This window comes from Ranitomeya imitator, chromosome 2, assembly GCF_032444005.1.
Source record: "Ranitomeya imitator isolate aRanImi1 chromosome 2, aRanImi1.pri, whole genome shotgun sequence".
NCBI lineage: Eukaryota > Metazoa > Chordata > Amphibia > Anura > Dendrobatidae > Ranitomeya > Ranitomeya imitator.
The window spans coordinates 349,581,600-349,603,084 of record NC_091283.1 but is presented as its reverse complement, the minus strand read 5'-3'; the positions used below and the strand labels follow the sequence as shown (position 1 = coordinate 349,603,084).

Genomic DNA, 21,485 nt, shown 5'->3' with positions numbered 1-21,485 from the left:
TTACTATCGCCAGTTCATTCCACACTTCTCAACTTTGGTAGCTCCCTTGGTTGCCCTCACCAAGAAGGGAGCAAATCCCAAGTTGTGGTCAGAGGAGGTCTCCAAAGCCTTTCTATCGATCAAGTCACACTTCGCTAGTGCTCCCATCCTACATCACCCCGATGTTGATAAACCATTTATCTTGGAGGTGGATGCCTCATCCGTTGGTGCTGGAGCAGTCCTTTTCCAAAATGATGCTCAAGGTCGGAAGCATCCTTGCTTCTTCTTCTCCAAGACCTTCACACCAGCGGAGAGGAATTATTCCATCGGGGACAGGAAGTTGCTAGCCATGAAGTTGGCTTTTTCTGAGTGGAGACATCTCTTGGAGGGAGCTCGCTTTCCCTTCCAAGTCTTCACTGACCACAAGAACTTGGTATATCTACAAACGGCCCAGCGGCTGAATTCTCGCCAGGCTAGATGGTCCCTGTTCTTCTCCCGGTTTCATTTTACTCTCCATTTCCTCTCCGGGGAGAAGAACGTTCGTGCTGACGCTCTCTCCCGCTCCGTAGTGTCATCGGAGGAGGAGGAGCCTCGGCTTATTGTCCCTTCTGAGAGCCTGAGAACTGTAGCTCCGGTTTCGCTAGAGTCTGTGCCCCCGGGCAAGACTTTCGTACCAGCTAACTTGCGACCGGAGGTTCTCTCTTGGGCTCACTCCTCCAGAGTGGGTGGGCATTTTGGGACCAAGAGGACATCTGAGCTTTTGGCGAGAACATACTGGTGGCCGCATATGGCCCGAGATGTCAGGGACTATATTCAGGCGTGCGTTTCCTGCGCCCAGAATCGGTCTCCTCGGCAACGGCCTGCTGGGTTGCTTTACCCTCTACCGGTGGCAGACAGGCCCTGGGAGATGGTCGGGATGGACTTTGTGGTGGGCTTACCAAAGTCGCGTGGCTGCTCCATTATTTGGGTTGTCACCGACCATTTCTCTAAGATGGTGCATTTGGTGCCGCTTCCTCGGTTACCCTCTGCACGGGCCTTGGCGGTGTTGTTCATTAAGCACGTTTTCCGATTGCATGGTATGCCTGATAAGATTGTCAGCGATCGGGGTCCCCAGTTCGCGTCTCGGTTTTGGAGAGAGCTCTGCCGTTTACTCAGCATAGAGTTAAACCTCTCCTCTGTATACCATCCCGAGACGAATGGGTTGGTGGAGAGAACCAACCAGACTCTGGTGACATATTTGCGACATTTCGTCTCTGCTAGGCAGGATGACTGGGCATCTTTGCTACCTTGGGCGGAATTTGCCTTGAACAACGCCGTAGCCGATTCCACTGGTCAGACTCCTTTTCTCCTTAATTACGGCCAGCATCCGCGTGTCCCTGTGCCCATGCCCGTGTCGTCCACCGATTCTAGGGTGGCAGACTGGGCGGTGGAGGCACGTGACATCTGGGACCGCACACAGGATGCCATCCGGGCCTCCAAGGAGATAATGAGGGTTTCGGCTGATACACACCGGCGCCCCGCTCCGGTCTTTGCTCCTGGCGACTTAGTGTGGCTCTCCGCCCGTAACATCAGGCTGCGAGTTGAGTCCACTAAGTTTGCTCCTCGCTACATTGGCCCGTTTAAGGTTCTGGAACAGGTCAACCATGTGGTCTACCGTTTGGCTATTCCTCCACGCCTTGGTATCACCGATACTTTTCACGTTTCCCTCTTAAAGCCCGTTCATTTGTCCCGGTTTTCTGAGTCATCTGCTGGGACATCGGGTTCATCCACGGATGAGTTTAAGGTGAATGCTATTGTGGGGTGCAAGGTGGTACGTGGCAAGAAATTTTATCTGGTGGACTGGAAGGGTCACGGCCCAGAGGATAGAACCTGGGAGCCTGTGGAGCACATTCGGGCTCCGCTGCTTATTGCAGCTTTTGAGCGTAGTGAGGCTCAAGGAGGGAGGGGGCCCTAGGGGGGGGTAATGTTAGGAGTCGAGTTTCCTCTGCTGCACAGGGGGAATCTCGATCCATGTCTGCTGCGGTCTCCCATTCTGCTTCGGCCGCAGTGGGCTCTGCTCAGCGGAGGCGCCGCTCCCAGCATCTTGCTGGGACTGATTCTGTGCAGGGGGTTACTGCTGCCTTTTCTGGCTCTCCTGTTGTACCCTGCACTGATCTGCGGCGAGCGGGCTTCTCTGGGACTAAGTCCTTATTTGTACACACTGAGCATGCCCAGGGCAAGATCTCCCGTTGGAGATCGAGGGTCACATGCTCAGGCACTGCAGCACATCCCATTGGTCCTCTTGGCAGGTCCTGAAAGGGCAAAACTTCTGTAGCTGCTTCCTGTGCTGCAACTATATAAACTGCGCATGACCGCACGGCCATGCGCTAGTATTGTCTTGATAATGTGTGTGTGTAGATGGATGTATGTCGATGGATGAAAGCTCCTAAGTATCCCTCCCTAGTGTTGTTGACTGCTCGCGGGTGATGGTAGCTATCTAGCGCCCGACTAGCCATCTGTTATGATAAGGTAATTCAGTACCACAATGGACATAGAGGTCGAAGCACATACAGTGACCTGACAATAACCCAAAAACATAGAACGAGCTCTGAGAGGTGGGAACTCTGCTGACCGCAATCCCTAATCCTCTCCAACCACACTAGAGGCAGCCGTGGATTGCGCCTAACGCTCCCTATGCAACTCGGCACAGCCTGAGAAACTAGCTAGCCTGAAGATAGAAAATAAGCCTACCTTGCCTCAGAGAAATACCCCAAAGGAAAAGGCAGCCCCCACATGTAATGACTGTGAGTTAAGATGAAAAGACAAACGTAGAGATGAAATAGATTTAGCAAAGTGAGGCCCGACTTTCTGTACAGAACGAGGATAGGAAAGGTAACTTTGCGGTCAACACAAAACCCTACAAAAACCACGCAAAGGGGCAAAAAGACCCTCCGTACCGAACTAACGGCACGGAGGTACACCCTCTGCGTCCCAGAGCTTCCAGCAAGCAGAAAAAAACAAATAGACAAGCTGGACAGAAAAAAAACAGCAAACAAAATAGCAAAGCGGAACTTAGCTATGCAGAGCAGCAGGCCACAGAACGATCCAGGAGGAAACAGGTCCAATACTAGAACATTGACTGGAGGCCAGGATCAAGGCACTAGGTGGAGTTAAATAGAGCAGCACCTAACAACTTCACCACATCACCTGAGGAAGGAAACTCAGAAGCCGCAGTACCACTTTCCTCCACCAACGGAAGCTCACAGAGAGAATCAGCCGAAGTACCACTTGTGACCACAGGAGGGAGCTCTGCCACAGAATTCACAACAGCCATCTGCACGTAAGGCTAGGTTCACATTGCGTCAAGTACATGGCGTTAAACGGATGCGTTAAACGCATGTACAGAAACGGAGCAAAAATATGTGAAATTCGTCGTCACGGTAACGCTAGCGTTAACGCATGTGATCGCGTTTTTTCATTTTGATGTCCGTTTACGAAGTATCCGTTTGTCTGCGTTTGTCACTGTCAATAAAGTTGTTCTTTTTTTTTTTCCCTTTTGTCATTGTCGGGTGTGGGCACAGACTTATTCTCCATTTTGAAAGCATTGAGTGAACTTCTGCTAGCAAGATGTGTCTGAGCTCGTCAGATTTCGCTTGATGCGGTTGCGACTTCGGCAGAGAAAGCATAGTTCGCAAAGGAGATATTGGATCCACGAAGTGAATTTCTTGCGGAGTACATATGGTGCCTTTCACACCCTGTATGTGCAGCTTCGGGATCATCCCTTCAAATTCCAACGCTATCTACGGATGTCCATTGAGACCTTTGATGTTCTGCTCTCACATGTGAAGGATGAGATACATCATCATCGCAGCACTTTTCGTGAAAGCATCAGTGCGGAGCAACGTTTAGTAGTGACTGTGAGGTAATTATACATTTTTTTTTATCATTCTATTGACAAAGACTAGATCTCGGTATCGTGTGGCCTAATGTTCATTTTGCAATTGTATATTATATTGTAAACTAGCCTTTAGATGATCATTAAAATCCTAATTTTTTTTTTTTTTTTGAATGTCAACAGATATCTGGCTACCGGAGAAACTTTTGCGTCACTGCATTACCAGTTTCGACTTGGGAAGTCAACAATTTGTCAACTGGTTCGGGAAACTTGTGATGCCATTTGGAACAACTTGCAACCACTTGTGCTACCAACACCAACATCAGAAATGTGGCTAGCGATTTCCCAACAGTTTGAGAATGTGGCTAATTTCCCCAATTGTATTGGTGCCGTGGACGGAAAGCACATTCGGATTCAGAAACCTGCGCATAGTGGTTCCCTCTACTATAACTATAAGAAATACTTTTCTATAGTATTGATGGCGATTGCGGATGCCAGGTACCGTTTTGTTGCTGTGGATATTGGAGCTTATGGCCGGACTAACGATTCCAGAGTATTCAGAGACTCCAACATGGGCCAATGTTTGTACAGCCAAAGTTTAAACATACCGTCATCACGACCTCTTCCGGGGACCGAAGGCCCAAGTTTGCCCTATGTTTTAGTTGGTGATGAGGCCTTCCAACTAGGACAAAATCTCCTCAAGCCCTACTCAAGCCGTAGTTTAGACTCCAGCAGGCGCATTTTTAATTATCGCTTGAGCCGGGCTAGACGTTATGTGGAGTGTGCCTTTGGGATTTTGACATTAAAATGGCGGATTTTACTAACCTGCATGCAACTGCAACCAGACAATGTGGACCGTGTTGTGAAGGCGTGCATCTGTCTGCACAATTTTGTGGCGAGACATGAACCCCAGTTGGTAGACCCCAATGATTGTGAGTCGAACCTCAGTAGCATTGAATCGACTACAGTTCGTTCTGCATCACAAATAATGAGGATTCGTGATCAATTTGCACACTACTTCACACATGAAGGCCAGGTTCCATGGCAAGACAGACACGTGTGAAAATAATTTAAAGTCTTCCTGATGTCGTGTAAAAAGTTACGTAGTGTAAAAAGTTATGTTGTTTAACCTGATGTCGTGTAAAAAGTTACGTAGTGTAAAAAGTTATGTTGTTTAACCTGATGTCGTGTAAAAAGTTACCTTATGTCGTGTAAAAAGTTAAAGTTAAAGTCATACAAGAATCTGAACTTTGAAACAGTTTACTAAATGTTTTTGTATTTTTCCAACAAACTGTTGGTACACAGGTGTAACATATGATATCCCATAGGGATGAAAAAAAAAGGAAAATAGAAATTAACAACAAAACCCCCCCCAAAAAAAAATTGCAACGCGGTAATTGCACCTGGCTGTGGACAGTGAACTGTACTAAAGACTTTGGTACTGCACGGGAGTATTGTCTGCCCAACTATATGATGGACTGCTACATTGTCTTTGAGGTTCCACGCTCGTTTCACCCCGGCCTCTATATTGAGGGTTGTAGGGCGGCATGTCCAGTCTTCTTCTTCCCGATGGAGCGGGTTCCTCGGTGCCCACAAATTCCTCTACAAGCTCGTTAAGTCTTTGTCGAAACATAAGGTTTCTATGTGCCGGGATATTTTGTGCTACAGGCACATAGGATAAGAAAAGTAGCTTCCACTCATTAGCAGAGTATACAGACTCGCGGGCTTGCAGCTCGGTAATTTCCCGCCTCAGGTCTTTGAGCTCACTGCGACACATGTCCTCTACCCGTTGGAGTCCATCCACGATAATTGCATCAGCTTCATCTTTTTGAGATGCCCGCTTGCGTCCACGCTGTGATTGCAACCGGGCACTCACACCTGCAGCAACAGTGCTTCTATCCGCAGATCGTGGCTCGCTGATGCCAGACACATCTTCAGGTTGCGTTGGTTCCACTGAAGAAGGCTCAAGTTCCTCTGCTGGTCTAGGAGCAGCGGTACTGCATATCGTGCTGTAACCCAAAAACAAAAATTAATTATTTTCCTTTAAACAATTTAGTCTCGCACACAGACCTTCTTGTACTTACGAGCGCTGAGACACTGTTTTCTGAAGAAAGAGTAGTTGGTCATAATGCACATACGGTGTCACCCGTTTGCCACTTGATCCGCTTGGTGCATTCTGACTGTTCCGGTAGTCACGGACAAAGCGATCGCGGATGGACTTCCAACGGGTATGGACAGCATCGGCATTAAATTTAAAAAAATAAATAAAAATAAAAATAGTAGATAGATTGTTTTAAGATATAGGAAAAATTGTTCATAGTTTGCTACGATAGTTGATATATAAATAGTAGATAGATAGTTGTTAGATAAGAAATAGTGTAGAAATAGTGTATAGATAGATAGATATATAGTGTACAGATAGTTGATAATTGAGAGATAGATAGCAGACAACAAGTGGATAGGTTGATAGGATAGAATTTTATTTTTTTTTTAAACATTTTCCGATGTTACGTCACCAATATTTACCAATTTTTTTCTTTGAGGTTGTCGACTTCTCCATGTATCGGGGATCAAAGTGACAGATTATTTGATCCGACAACTTCCGGTTCTTCACGATGTCATGGTGGGAGCTGTCGCTCTGGTCCCATATGGAGGGGTTGGCTTCCACAAGGTTAATAAGTGTCTCATTGTGGATAGTCAATGGCTCTTCGTCAACGACAATCCTTTTTTTTTTTTGTCGCTGACTTGGACTATGTAAACACAAAACGTTATGTTGATAGTGTCAATTTCACTGGATGGCCATATTCATATATACAGAGATAGATAGATACATAGATATAGCAATATATAGATATATAGATAGATAGATAGATACATAGATAGATATAGATTGATAGATAGATAGATAGATAGATAGATATTGATAGATAGATAGATACATAGATATAGATAGATATAGATAGATAGATAGATACATAGATATTGATAGACAGATAGATATATAGATAGATAGATACATAGATATAGATAGATAGATATAGATAGATAGATAGATAGATACATAGATAGATACATAGATATTGATAGATAGATACATAGATATAGATAGACAAATAGATGGAGCGATAGATAGTTGATAGATAGTTTATAGATATAGTAGATAGAAAGTGAATAGATAGATTGTTGGTAAATATTGGATAGAATATTTCTAGTTTTATATTTACCACTGGCAGTTGTGGCGACGACAGACGTCTAGGGACCTTTTTTCTTTTTTGTCCTCCTTGTGCCACAACCTATTGTGTATGTAAAATGTAAAAAAAAAATATTTTAACATTAAATAATGTTAACATTCATTGGATCAATAAATTTATGCCTGAAAAATTCAACATGTGTGCTATGTACCTTTGTTGTTTTTGCGTGTTTTTTGGGGGGAGGTCTAGCAGCCTCGGGCTCAGAAGACTCCTATTCACAATAAAACAATAAACAGGATTGTTATGCCTAGCTCAATACAATGGAGTTTCACACAACATGGTTTTTTAAAGTGCAAGCCTACCGACTAAGAAGAAAAAAATCGCAGACACGCTGCTGCTGCTGCTGACATCTGTATCCGACATCTGTGTGCAACAAAGCAATACATGTTTAGTACACACACATCCGACGGACATTACAGACTCCCATGATGTATACAGAGATATATAATATATAGAAATGTACTTACATTTTATAAGAGCTACGGCAAAACACTCTGTCACGTGCCACCCTCAAACGCTATTAAAACGTGTGGTCCTATTTGGAAATTTTTAATGATTTGCGTCTGACTGCGTTTGCCATAGCCTTCTATGGCAGAATGAACGCTTCCGTTAGTAGTGCGTTATCTTGGCCGGACCCGAAAACGCTGCAAGCCGCGTTGAAGGTCCGTCAGAAAAAAAAGTTATGTGACAAACGCATACCAATTTAGGGATGCGTCACGATGCGTCAGACAATGCAAGCCTATGGGCGCGTTAGTATGTGCGTTACATTGCGTTTTTACTACTTAAAAACGAGTCCGTTAGACGGACACACCTAGCGCAATGTGAACCCAGCCTAACACACATCACAGCGTCCAGTTGCTGTGTCCGCCAGTACGGCACCGTGCGCTTCCTCTGCGCTTTCCTTACCCAAGCCTGGGTGGTTAGTGGCGTCCGTCAGTGCGGCACCGCACACACTCTCGTGCCTTTATATTCTATTTATTAGTTTCCTTACACACCCAGTTGCGGTGTTGTGCCAGCAAGTGTCTAATCGGACTTCAATCCTGAGTAGGGGTTTAGTTCGCTGACTTCTTGCTCGCGCTCTATGTGCGGTACTGTGGTCCTGTGACGCAACAGGATCGCTTCCTTCACGCAGGGTGAAGTTAACCCATGTGTGTATACTTAGTACCGCCATATAGTCCGTCTTACTAGCAGCAGGGTCTTTACCTGCACGGTGGACCTCGGACTGCGAACGCACCTAGTTTCATATCATCTATACTTGGTGCGTTCCGCCGGTCCTTAACAACTGTTTGTTTTGAAGAACTGAAATAAATTAACTTTTTAATGATATTCTAATTTAGCGAGAAGCAATTGCAAATGTCCATCGCTTCAGTCATGGAGAGTGAGCAAGCCGTAATGTTCCCATTGGAGTTCCTGAATTCTTTGGGGGTCTCCTGGATGTCACCGTGGGGCCTCACTATAAGGATAGGAGCTCCGATAATGTTACTGAGGAACCTTCACCCAACACATTGTGTAACAGCACAAGGTCGTGTGCTCGATTCTCAGCCCAACGTTATTGGGGCCACTATTTTTATGGGAAACTAAGGGGGAAATGTTTCCATTCCGCGGATCCCCCCTCATTACCAAGTGACACATCCCCCATTATAGGCGTCTGCAGCTCCCAATACGACTTGTATTTACTATGACCAGAAACAAAGCACAAGGTCAATCACTGACAGGAGTCACAGGAATCTGGGGGCAGATGTCATGGGGGAAACACTCTTTTTTTTTGTAAAAAAAAACCAAAAACTATTAACACCAAACTAACAAATAGGAGTTGAAAAAAATAATTTTGCAGGCTGAAGATGTCAACTTCATGGTGAAACTGAAAATGTAACCTTAGCGGAGCCAACAATTTAACATATAATTTTCCGTGAGCGAAGCCGCAGGTAGAGCGCTAGTAATATATATATATATATATAACAGAAGACCTGAGTGGTCCCTGTACATAATATTCCCCCATTACTGATCCTGCCTAGCCGTGGAGGTTGGCACTTATTACACGCATATAGCACCCCCTGCTCAGCGAAAGCGAACCCCAATGTCCGAGCATATATATACATATATATACATACATATTTATACACGAATGTATAAAGGAATTAATAATTCTATGTTATATATATATATATATGTGTATATATATATATATATATATATATATATATATATATATATATAAAACATAGAATTACTAATTCCTTTACACATTCGTAAGCGGTCAGCTCCGGACATGTGACTGATCACATGACTGTGACATTATAAGCGCTCCCTCAGCCCATCGTTGCCCACCATCTGTCCGGCTGCTCCAGGACCTGCAGCTTCTGCGGTTCTCTCCATTGTAGGAAGATGAAGAGCGAAGCGCAGATCAGAAACTTGAGGGGCCGCACAGAGATCGGGGGACGAGGTGGGATTGTATTTCTTGTGTCTCATGGAGAAGACAGAGGGGAGACAGCAATTATAGCAAAGCAATGGGAGGGACACATACACACGGCTCCGCTACATACGTTTCGTACACACTGCTCCGCTCCGTACACCTCGTACACACATGGCTCTGAAACATACGCTTCGTACACACACTGCTCCACTCCGTACTTCACATACACACACGGCTCTACTACATACACACTAGGCTCCGCTACACACACACGGCTCTACTAACTACGTTTCGTACACACACTGCTCTGTACATCTCATACATACACAGCTCTGAAACATATGCTTCATATACACAGTGCTCCGCTCCGTACACCACATACACACGGCTCAGCTCTGTACACACATGGTTCCGTTCTGCACATCCTGTACACATGGCTCAGCTCCGTACACCTTGTACATGCGCGGCTCCGCTCTGTACACCTCGTACACACGCGGCTCCGTTCTGTACACATCATACACACACGGCTCCGCTCCGCACACCTCATACACACGTATCCGCTCCGTACACCTCGTACACACGGCTCCGCTCCATACACCTTGTACACACACGACTCCTGTTATGAAAGGCAATTCAGTGCCACAATGAACATAGCGGTCAGAGCACATACAGTGATCTGACAATAACCCAAAATCATAGAACGAGCTCTGAGACGTGGGAACTCTGCAGACCGCAATCCCTAATCCTCTCCAAACAACACTAGAGGCAGCCGTGGATTGCGCCTAACTCTACCTATGCAACTCGGCACAGCCTGAGAAACTAACTAGCCTGAAGATAGAAAATAAGCCTACCTTGCCTCAGAGAAATACCCCAAAGGAAACGGCAGCCCCCCACATATAATGACTGTGAGTTAAGATGAAAAGACAAACGTAGAGATGAAATAGATTCAGCAAAGTGAGGCCCGACTTTCTTAACAGAGCGAGGATAGGAAAGATAACTTTGCGGTCTACACAAAACCCTAAAGAAAACCACGCAAAGGGGGCAAAAAGACCCTCCGTACCGAACTAACGGCACGGAGGTACACCCTTTGCGTCACAGAGCTTCCAGCAACAAAATAAGACAAGCTGGACAGAAAAAATAGCAAACAAATAGCAAAGAAGAACTTAGCTATGCAGAGCAGCAGGCCACAGGAATGATCCAGGGAAAAACAAGTCCAACACTGGAACATTGACAGGAAGCCAGGATCAAAGCATTAGGTGGAGTTAAGTAGAGAAGCACCTAACGACCTCACCAGATCACCTGAGGGAGGAAACTCAGAAGCCGCAGTACCACTTTCCTCCACAAACGGAAGCTCCCAGAGAGAATCAGCCGAAGTACCACTTGTGACCACAGGAGGGAGCTCTGCCACAGAATTCACAACAGACTCCTCTCTGTACACCTCATACACACGGCTCTGAAACATATGCTTCGCACACACACTGCTCTGCTCCGTATTTCACGTACACACACGGCTCTACTACATACACACTAGGCTCCGCTACACACACACGGCTATAATACATACGCTTCGTACACACACTGCTCTGCTCCGTACACCATACACACACGGCTCGGAAACATATGCTTCGTATACACACTGCTCCACTCCGTACACCACGTACACACGGCTCCGCTCCGTACACACATGGTTCCGCTCTGCACATCTTGTACACATGGCTCAGCTCCGTACACCTTGTACATGCTCCGCTCTGTACACCTCGTAAACATGCGGCTCCGCTCTGTACACCTCGTACACACACAGCTCCGCTCCATACACCTCATATACACGGCTCCGCTCCATAAACCTCATACACACGGCTCTGCTCCGTACAACTTGTACAGACACGGCTCCACTCTGTACACCTCATACACATGGCTCTGCTCCGTACAACTTGTACACACACGACTCCGCTCCGTACACCTTGTACACACGCAGCTCCATTCCGTACACCTCGTACACACGGCTCCGCTCTGTACACCTCATACACATGGCTCCACTCCGTACACCTCGCACACACACGGCTCCTCTCCATACACCTCGCACACACACGTCTCTGCTCACTACACCTAGTACACACACAGCTTTGAAACATACGCTTCGTACACTCGCTGCTCCGCTCCGTACTTCACGTACACACACGGCTCTTCTACATACGCTTTGTATACACACTGCCCCGCTCCATATACCACGTACACACGGCTCCGCTCCGTACACACATGGTTCCACTCTGCACATCTTGTACACACACGGCTCCGTACACCTCGTACACACGGCTCTGCTCCGTACACCTCGTACACACACGGCTCTGCTCCGTACACCTCGTACACACACGGCTCTGCTCCGTAGACCTCGTACACACACGGCTCTGCTCCGTACACCTCGTACACACACGGCTCTGCTCCGTACACCTCGTACACACACGGCTCTGCTCCGTACACCTCGTACACACACGGCTCTGCTCCGTACACCTCGTACACACACGGCTCAGCTTCGTACACCTCGTACACACACGGCTCAGCTCCGTACACCTCGTACACACAGCGCTCAGCTTCGTACACCTCGTACACGCGGCTCCGTTCCGTACACATCATACACACACGGCTCTGCTACATCCACCCTGTAAACCCCTCCTGACCCCACACATAAACTTCCCCTCATCCAGCACCATGACAACCAGCACAGCAGAGTCCTGCATACACTGAGGCCCCTGATCATGTGACCCCTGACTCCTCCCCCCTGTGACCTCATCACAGGTCCTGTGCACAGAGCAGCCATATATGTGGAGTGCGGCTCTGCAGGTGCAGGTAGGTGCTGGAGCCCCGTTATTCTCTATCAGGATTAGCCGCTGGTCACACTCGGCCATTTTTCCTCCCCATATAATAAATGGCCTTTCCCATCTCTGTGATGTTCCGTTTTCCATGTTTCCCCCCTGAATACACACGTTCCCCCCCCCCCAGTTGCTGATCTCTGGGGTCTGACCTGTGACCCGGAGACCCTGAGATCGGGTTCTGCAGTCCTGGGTGTCTGGGTGATATTATTTTCCCACAAGGTTTTTCTCTTATGTTTGCGGCTTTATTTCTAGTCTTTATTTTCGGCTTTGATGACTATTTTTGTTATCTGTGGGGTTATGGTGACTAGGATGGCATTAGGGTCAGGAAAGATCAGCGCCCAGACCACGAGACGTATATTATGCTGCTCTACCAAAGAATGAAAAGCCGCCACACAGATAACCGTGATAATGCGCTAAGGACATATCATGAATAAATATCCCCTGCAGTCCTATGTAACGCCACAGATAATATAATAATCTTTATTTTTATATAGCGCTAACATATTCCGCAGCGCTTTACAGTTTGCACACATTATCGTTGCTGTCCCCGATGGGGCTCACAATCTAGAATCCCTATCAGTATGTCGGTGATAATTCTGTGAGTACAGATAATGTAGTAGATGTCACCTGCAGTCCTATGTAACACCACAGATAACACAGGGATAACGCCCTGAGTCGGGACCGCAGCCAATACTAGACACCGGTAGCAGAGGTGTAGACTCCACGTTAGACCCGAAATGGTGAACACATCACAGTACAACATATTACTGCAGCCAGGGCCGAACATTGGCTACAAACGGACGACGCATCCAAGCAGGAATATAATTCTCTGTTAATTATTTGAGTAACTTAAAAAATTTTGATGCTTGATAAGTAATAATTAGTGATGAGCGCAAGTGCTTGTTACTTGGGTGCCTAGGTATGCACCTCGTATGGTGGCTGCTCGAGTCCCCGCACCCGCGTGCTATCGAGCTTTCCTCTCACTGAATAGTTATCAAAGGACTTCAGTCACATCTGCACTGCAGGAATAACAGAAAACGTAGGTCTCCATTCATCATTTTTTTTTAAAAGTCACTTCTTTTTTGGTCTCGCGGCATCTATTGAAGGTTTTGGCTCCAAATTCTTCAAAATGGTGCAAGTGGTTCATTCAGTTTGGGCAAAAATAAAAATAAAAAGTGTCGATTTTTGCTAAATAGCACAAAATTTGCACCAAAATATTTGCGATACATAAAGTAGCTCTGGGGTGAACTGGAGTACATTTCTGAGAAATGTTCTAGTTGCAGTTGATGTATTGGGCAAAATCACATGGAAACCTCCAAACCACAGTCACAATGGTGAACACTGAAAATCACTTCTATAAACGCATAGAAAATAGTCATGTGCCATACACACGTTAGCATAATTTCTGTGGCTAGTGATTGAATATAAAGTCTCCAGTATTTGTATTATTTCATTGGATTCTTTATGATTTTCCATATTCTTCTTATTCAGATCCATACAATATCGGAACCTCTCAGTGAAGATCTTTTATATAAGAGAATTTTCCTGATTGACCCATAAAGGATGGATATGGACAGAGACAAGATGGCGGAGAGGATATTACACCTCACCGTAGAGATCCTCTTCCAGCTTACTGGAGAGGTGAGAGATTCTGATGACGTCACATTTCATCATTCTTATCTATGGGAATAACAGATGGACAGAACTGGAGAGGTGAGGACTCTGGAAATGTCTGTAGTGAGATTTATTAATGTGTCTCTTCATAACCAGGATTACACAGTAGTGAAGACCTCTAGTGAGCGCTGTCAGGCCCCTGTGTCTGAGGAATGGGGAAGACCCCTGAGCCCAATCACGGGGCCTCCACCTCACCCCCTGATACATGAGGACTTCAATGACCAGGAGATCCTAGAACTCACCTACAAGATGATTGAGCTGCTGACTGGAGAGGTGACACTGCTGGGAATGATGGTACATTATACACTAACGCTATGAAGGGATTGGGGGGATGACAGTATCATTGTATGTGTCAGGTTCCTATAAGATGTCAGGATGTTGCTGTCTATTTCTCCATGGAGGAGTGGAAGTATTTAGAAGGATACAAAGATCTGTACAAGGACGTCATGATGGAGGTTCGCCAGCCCCTCACATCACCAGGTAATAATCAGGACTAAATACACATGGCCTAATTATCTGTATGTAGAGATTGAATTCAGTCCCTGTATGTGTTTCCTCCAGATCTATCCAGTAAGAGGACAACACCAGAGAGATGTCCCCGTCCTCTTCTTCCACAGGACTGTAAACAAGAAGATCCCGATGTTCCCCAGGACCATCAGGTAGATGGAGAGAAGGTGTCATGAGATCTCCCCTATGATGTGTAGACGGCTGTGAAGATCTTGTGTTCAGTCTTCTTTTATCCACCAGTATTATATGTTTTACTAGCTATTGAACCCGTTCTACGCCCGGGTGGCGAGCATTTATATTGGTATATGGTCTCCATCCTGGTATGTGCTGCTCCATCCTGCGTCCCCATCCTGTCATGCGCTGCTCCCATCCTGTGTCCCCATCCTGTGATGCGCTGCTCCCATCCTGCGTCCCCATCCTGTGATGCGCTGCTCCCATCCTGTGATGCGCTGCTCCCATCCTGCGTCCCCATCCTGTCATGTGCTGCTCCATCCTGCGTCCCCATCCTGTCATGTGCTGCTCCATCCTGCGCCCCCATCCTGTCATGCGCTGCTCCATCCTGCGTCCCCATCCTGTCATGTGCTGCTCCATCCTGCGCCTCCATTCTGTCATGTGCTGCTCCCATCCTGCGTCCCCATCCTGTCATGCGCTGCTCCCATCCTGCGTCCCCATCCTGTCATGCGCTGCTCCCATCCTGTGATGCGCTGCTCCCATCCTGCGTCCCCATCCTGTGATGCGCTGCTCCCATCCTGCGTCCCCATCCTGTTATGTGCTGCTCCATCCTGCGTCCCCATCCTGTTATGTGCTGCTGCATCCTGCGTCCCCATCCTTATGTGCTGCTGCATCCTGTGTCCCCATCCTTATGTGCTGCTGCATCCTGCGTCCCCATCCTTATGTGCTGCTCCGTCCTGCGTCCACATCCTTTCATGTGCTGCTCCATCCTGCATCCCCATCCTGTTATGTGCTGCTCCCATCCTGCGTCCCCATCCTTATGTGCTGCTCCCATCCTGCGTCCCCATCCTTATGTGCTGCTGCATCCTGCGTCCCCATCCTTATGTGCTGCTCCATCCTGCGTCCCCATCCTTATGTGCTGCTGCATCCTGCGTCCCCATCCTTATGTGCTGCTGCATCCTGCGTCCCCATCCTTGTGTGCTGCTGCATCCTGCGTCCCCATCCTTATGTGCTGCTCCATCCTGCGTCCCCATCCTTATGTGCTGCTCCATCCTGCGTCCCCATCCTTATGTGCTGCTCCATCCTGCGTCCCCATACTGCCTCTGACCCGCTCGGCGCCGAGTGCTGGGGGGCCTGAGCAGGCGGGGACACCGGCACGCTGTGGGGGTCAGGTGCCGGTATCGCCGCCAGCTCAGGCCCCCCAGCACTTGCTATACTCACCTGTCTGTCCCGTTCCATCGCTGAGCGCCGCCATCTTCCCGGTCTCCTGGCCGTGACTGTTCAGTCAGAGGGCGGCGCCGGCGCGCATTAAGCGCGTCACCGCGCCCTCTGAACTGAAGGTTACAGGCCGAAGACCGGGAAGATGGCGACGCTCAGCGATGGAACGGGGACAGGTGAATATAGCTCATACTCACCCTCCTGGCGGTCCCTGCTTCTTTGTTGGAGATCGCGGTGTGCGTTCAGTGTGAACGCACACCGCGATCTCCCGGGAGCGTCACTCTGTGAGGCCCAGACTGTGCCGGCGCTTGCGCCTGCGCAGTCTATAGAGGCTTCGGACAGAGTGACGTTCCCAGCGTTATATTATAGATTCTTGTGTAATGAGAACGGTGGAGATGGCAGGATTAGAGCTGATCATAGATGTGACTTCTCCATCTGTCGGTGACTTTTACAATATTTGTTTCAGGGTGAAGATCTGACCCATATTAACACTACAGAGACATATATGAGGGGTGATGAACGGTGTAAAGAAGAGATTCTTACAGATAACTGCCCAGGTGAGTAGTGGCCTCTGTATTTACTTATTTACCGTTTGGTATAATTTTTGTTTTTGATTTTTTTATTGAATTTGTATTCTGTTTTCTGAACATACCTCACAAGCTGCGCTCTTCACAGTAGTTTATTAAGCAATTGCTGGGGGTCTCAAAACCTGGAAATCTACCGATCTGCTGTCACTTAAAGAGGACCTCTCACAGTTTTTTTTGTTTAAACTGTATATGTCACCAAAAAGGGACAGAGGGGCACGTTACAACTAAGAAGCTAAGTCTGCAGCTTCACTTGAGCACCAAGATTACGTTAATAGGTTGTGGCTTCACAAAAGAATGCACTGTAGGGCATTAACCGGATACATGGAGCATTAGTGTTGTGATATTCACTGTCCTTGTGGGGTTTTGAAAAGCGCAACTCTTAAAGAGGCTGATAAGAATGTCCAGCAGCTGCTGCTCTGAGAGTCAGAAGATCTCCCGACGTACTATAGTGAAAGGAAGATGGAAAAGCAGATTATCTGCTGCACTGCTGGTAAGTATACCAAAAGCGTGGTATTGTAAAGATATACAAAGCTTTTAACGACTATATTCGGGAGTCTATGAAAATTTTATCTAACCTTGACTACTACGGTGCCATCTCTTGTGTATGAGATCGATTCTCCCTGTTCTGCCGCAGAATGTAACTGTATCGGCGTGCTGTGCACGCCAATACAGTTACAGTAACGTAGCTCCAGGTGGGCCCCCTCTGAGCACCCGCCGCAGGGCAATGGCCCCCTCTGCCCCGCCAGTAGCTACACTACTGCCGGATAGGTAGGTTGTTGTGCCGGAGATCCCAGTATGCGTTCAGTGCTTACGCATACTGCGATCTCCTGGGCCACAATCCTCATCCCCGGATGCATAACTTTGTGGGGTCCAGACTGTCTATAAAGGCTTTGGACAGAGTGACGCTTCTAGCATTATATTATAGCTATTCCATGTGTTGTAGTTGGATGTCTATGTACTATATATTCACTGTGAAGTGCACAATAATCTGCCTAATAGCAAAAGCAGCCATGGCCTCGTTTATTAATTGTCCGTCAATTGCGTAATTGTTCTGAAGATTGGAGATAGCAGAATGCTGTTTGTGGCAAATTGGTGGCAGCAGTGGGATCTGCGTGATTCCCTGGCTTTTATCTGACAAAATTGTTGGCAATGGTGGGATATTTGCATGATCCCTTGACTGTCCCCTGATTAGCACCAATCCATTCCCATCAGGAGGGTCAGACTATATCTCTTCACTAGAGCCCGACCCCTGGTGTCTTATACAAGAATGAAAAGAAATGTCTTATTATTTCGGACCCTAACATACCATTTTCTGCCACCCCCCCAAAAATACATAAATGTTTCTATAATCCCCCCGGTAGACCCTTAATTTTGGTGATAAATTCACTAACTAGTAACTTCTCTTCCTATACTGATTTGCTTCTTCAACCCCATGTACGCTCTTCACCAAGCCATCTTAGGAACTCTACACAACTAATTGAACTCCTTCAAGGTATCACATGGAAAGAATCCTATTCTTTTCTCACTCTAGATGTGGCTATATATTATTCCAGTATATGACATGATATTGGGCTCTTAAGTATGAAAAAATGTTTTCATCTTGATGCCAGAATTGACAACAACCATAGATGCTTCATCCTAAAGAGCTCAGAGTTTACTTAAAAAAAAAACTAATTTTTTTTAAGTTCTAAAATTTCATTTACCACCAAAACAAGAGGTACAGCTACGGGGACACAGGTGGCACCTAAATATGCCAACTTATTCATTGGCGTTTTTCAAAGTACCTACATTTACGTTTCCAGAAAATGTTGAAAATACCAGAATTAAACCACAAGATTTACCATATCATCACACTTTGGGAATATTTACCAGCAGCACAGCAGATAATCTGCTTTTCCTTCTTCCTTTTGGTATGCTAAAATCTCGTTAACGAAAACCTTCAGCAGGACCCAGGCAGCTATGCCAAGCCATCGGAACACTACGATTGGGTTATACCGGAGGACCAATATGCCCTACCAGGACTGTGCCAATTATATGTCACAATCAGAGATTGATCATAGCATTTACGTTTGTTAAGCAGTAGCGATAAGAGTTCCAACACTTCCTCTTAGGGCTCGTTCATTCTAGCCTATTTTTGGTTAGTGTCCTGTCCTTAAAAAAACAAACCGCACTTGTAGATGAGTCATTTTTCTTTTCAGTAACCGAAACGACGTGTGGAAAATAAAAAAATCACAGCATGCATGAGTTTCTTAAGTAAATCAAATGAAACTGGTCCTTTCAAGTCTACGGCTGTGCAAAAAAATTGTTTTCCAAACAATCATCGTACAGCATACATTTTTATGGATAAATTACAATTCTGTAACATAGAAAACTGTAAATGGTGTTGTTAATTACTAATAGTTGCAGATGTAAAAACTGGATTGCACACTAATGACTTGTGAGAGGAATTCATACAAGTTTTTTTGCATGAAACGCTGATAACATTTTACGCTGATAACATTTTATATGGCCGGTCGTGGGAACCTGGACCTAGAAGCAATTACATCACAGGGAGATAAGGGATTCAAGTACAAAGCTAATGAGTTTTCCCTACACTGAATATTTTTGATAGGACCTTGGTCACATCCAGTCTGCTGGTATTACATTTAAATTATTTTTTTTAAGCCCATTTTCTTTTTTTCGCATCGTGGTATTTATTAAGTTTTCTTTTGCTCAAAATTGTTAAAAATGGTGCAAGTGGTTCATTCATTTTCCACAGAAGAAAAATGTCCTAAGCCAAACCACTGCCTCAATGGTGAACAATAAAAAAAGAGCAAAAAAACAGGTGAACACTTAAAAAATAGTGACATGCCATACATTTTAGCATAATTTCTGCAGTCAGTGATTGGATATAAAGTCTTCAGTAATTGTATTCTTACCCATTCAGGTGTCTACAATATTGGAGACATTCTATATAAGAGGATATCCCTGACTGACCTGTCAAAAATGGAAAGGAAAAATGAGAAGATGGCAGAGAGGAAATTACACCTCACCCTTGAAATCCTCTTCCGGCTTACTGGAGAGGTGAGAGATTCTGTTGACGTCATATTACATCATTCTTATCTATGGGGATAACAGATGGACAGAACTGGAGAGGTGAGGACTCTGGAAATGTCTGTAGTGAGATTTATTAATGTGTCTCTCCATAACCAGGATTACACAGTGGTGAAGAAGACCTCTAGTGATCGCTGTCATGACCCTGTGTCTGAGGAATGGGGAAGACCCCTGAGCCCAATCACGGAGCCTCCACCTCATCCCCTGATACATGAGGACATCAATGACCAGAAGATCCTAGAACTCATCTATAAGATGATTGAGCTGCTGACTGGAGAGGTGACACTGCTGGGAATGCTGGGACATTATATACTAATGCTATGAAGGGTTCGGAGGGATGACGGTATCATTGTATGTTTCAGGTTCCTATAAGGTGTCAGGATGTTGCTGTCTATTTCTCCATGGAGGAGTGGGAGTATTTAGAAGGACACAAAGATCTGTACAAGGACGTCATGATGGAAGTTCCCCAGCCCCTCACATCACCAGGTAATAGACAGGACTAAATACACACGGCCTATAATTATCTGTATGTAAAGAATGAATTCAGTCCCTGTATGTGTTTCCTCCAGATCTATCCAGTAAGAGGACAACACCAGAGAGATGTCCCCGTCCTCTTCTTCCACAGAACTGTAAGCAAGAACACCCCAATGTTCCTGAGGATCATCAGGTAGATGGAGAGAAGGTGTCATGAGATCTCCCCTGTGATGTGTAGATGGCTGTGAAGATCTTGTGCTCAGTCTTGTTTTATCCACCAGTATTATATGTTTTATACTTGTGTAATGAGAGCGGTGGAGATGACAAGATTAGAGCTGATCATAGATGTGACTTCTCCATCTGTCTGTGACTTTTACAATATTTGTTCCAGGCTGAAGATCTGACCCATATTAATACTACAGACTCATATGTGACGGGTGATGAGCAGTGTAAAGTGGAGATTCCTACAGGTAACCCCCCAAATGAGTAGTGTCCTTTTTATTTACTTATTCACCGTTTGGTACAATTTTTTTTTCAATTTTGTAGACTTTCTATTGAATCTGTATTTTGTGTTGTGCACCTACCTCACAATCTATGTATTTCTCACTAGTCAATTAAGCAATTGGTGCTGGTCTCTGGACCTGGACATCCATCGATCTGCTGGCAATTGAAGAGAACCGTTCATAATATTTTTTAGTTTAATCTGTATGTATCACTAAAAAGGGGCAGGGGGGCTGATTACAACAGTTTTTTCTCTCCACTAAATTGAGGAGATCTAGGCTATTAAAGTTTAGGGTGCCCGATATATAAATTTCCCTTTCAGCCAAATCTCCCCTTCAACAAAAAGGTTGTTATCAGATACTCCACTAGGGAAAGGGATTACAGTTTTTACTTCTATGACACTAGTCAATCATGCGAAGGGTGAGAAAACAAAAGCTTAGAAAATGTCAAAACAGGCATTTTTAGCTGTATTTAGCTGAGAACTCTTCACCTGCGTTGCTTCTTGTCATTACAATGTGGGGAGAGGAGGATGGCTGCAGGGTAGAGAGCCTCCAGCATTGACCAGCATTTGTCATATACAGCACTCTGAACCTAGTTTGGTCCCCCACAGTCTTCTCTACTGTTATCTTGATAGTGTCAATGTAACGACACAGCGGGGGGTTAATTATTCTTCATTATTATTATGCCAGATGTAATGTTTTTTTTTGTCAGTAGGTCAAGGGATATGAGTCATTTTTTTCTTGTTAGACTGTCCTTTGGGCCTTGTATGTTAATTTGTGGAATGCCTGCTGATTACGTATTGCATCAGCCCTCTGTGGTGTACTAGTCAGCAAAACTTGGAGGAAATTTATGTAGTCTAATTGAACAATCAAA

The 21,485-nt window shown here is 45.8% G+C and overlaps 1 protein-coding gene across 1 annotated transcript in view; it reads left to right on the top strand.

Moving 5' to 3' along the window:
• The window catches only part of LOC138666543 (zinc finger protein 850-like), a 148,693-nt gene that overhangs the window by 100,289 nt on the left and 26,919 nt on the right, over window positions 1-21,485 (top strand). The window contains exons 15-23 of the mRNA XM_069754753.1: window positions 14,167-14,334; window positions 14,418-14,541; window positions 14,623-14,720; window positions 16,424-16,514; window positions 19,471-19,607; window positions 19,737-19,916; window positions 20,000-20,123; window positions 20,207-20,304; window positions 20,503-20,581. Of these exons, the coding sequence (XP_069610854.1) occupies window positions 14,167-14,334; window positions 14,418-14,541; window positions 14,623-14,720; window positions 16,424-16,514; window positions 19,471-19,607; window positions 19,737-19,916; window positions 20,000-20,123; window positions 20,207-20,304; window positions 20,503-20,581 (1,099 nt within the window). The remainder of the gene's footprint in view (window positions 1-14,166; window positions 14,335-14,417; window positions 14,542-14,622; window positions 14,721-16,423; window positions 16,515-19,470; window positions 19,608-19,736; window positions 19,917-19,999; window positions 20,124-20,206; window positions 20,305-20,502; window positions 20,582-21,485) is intronic.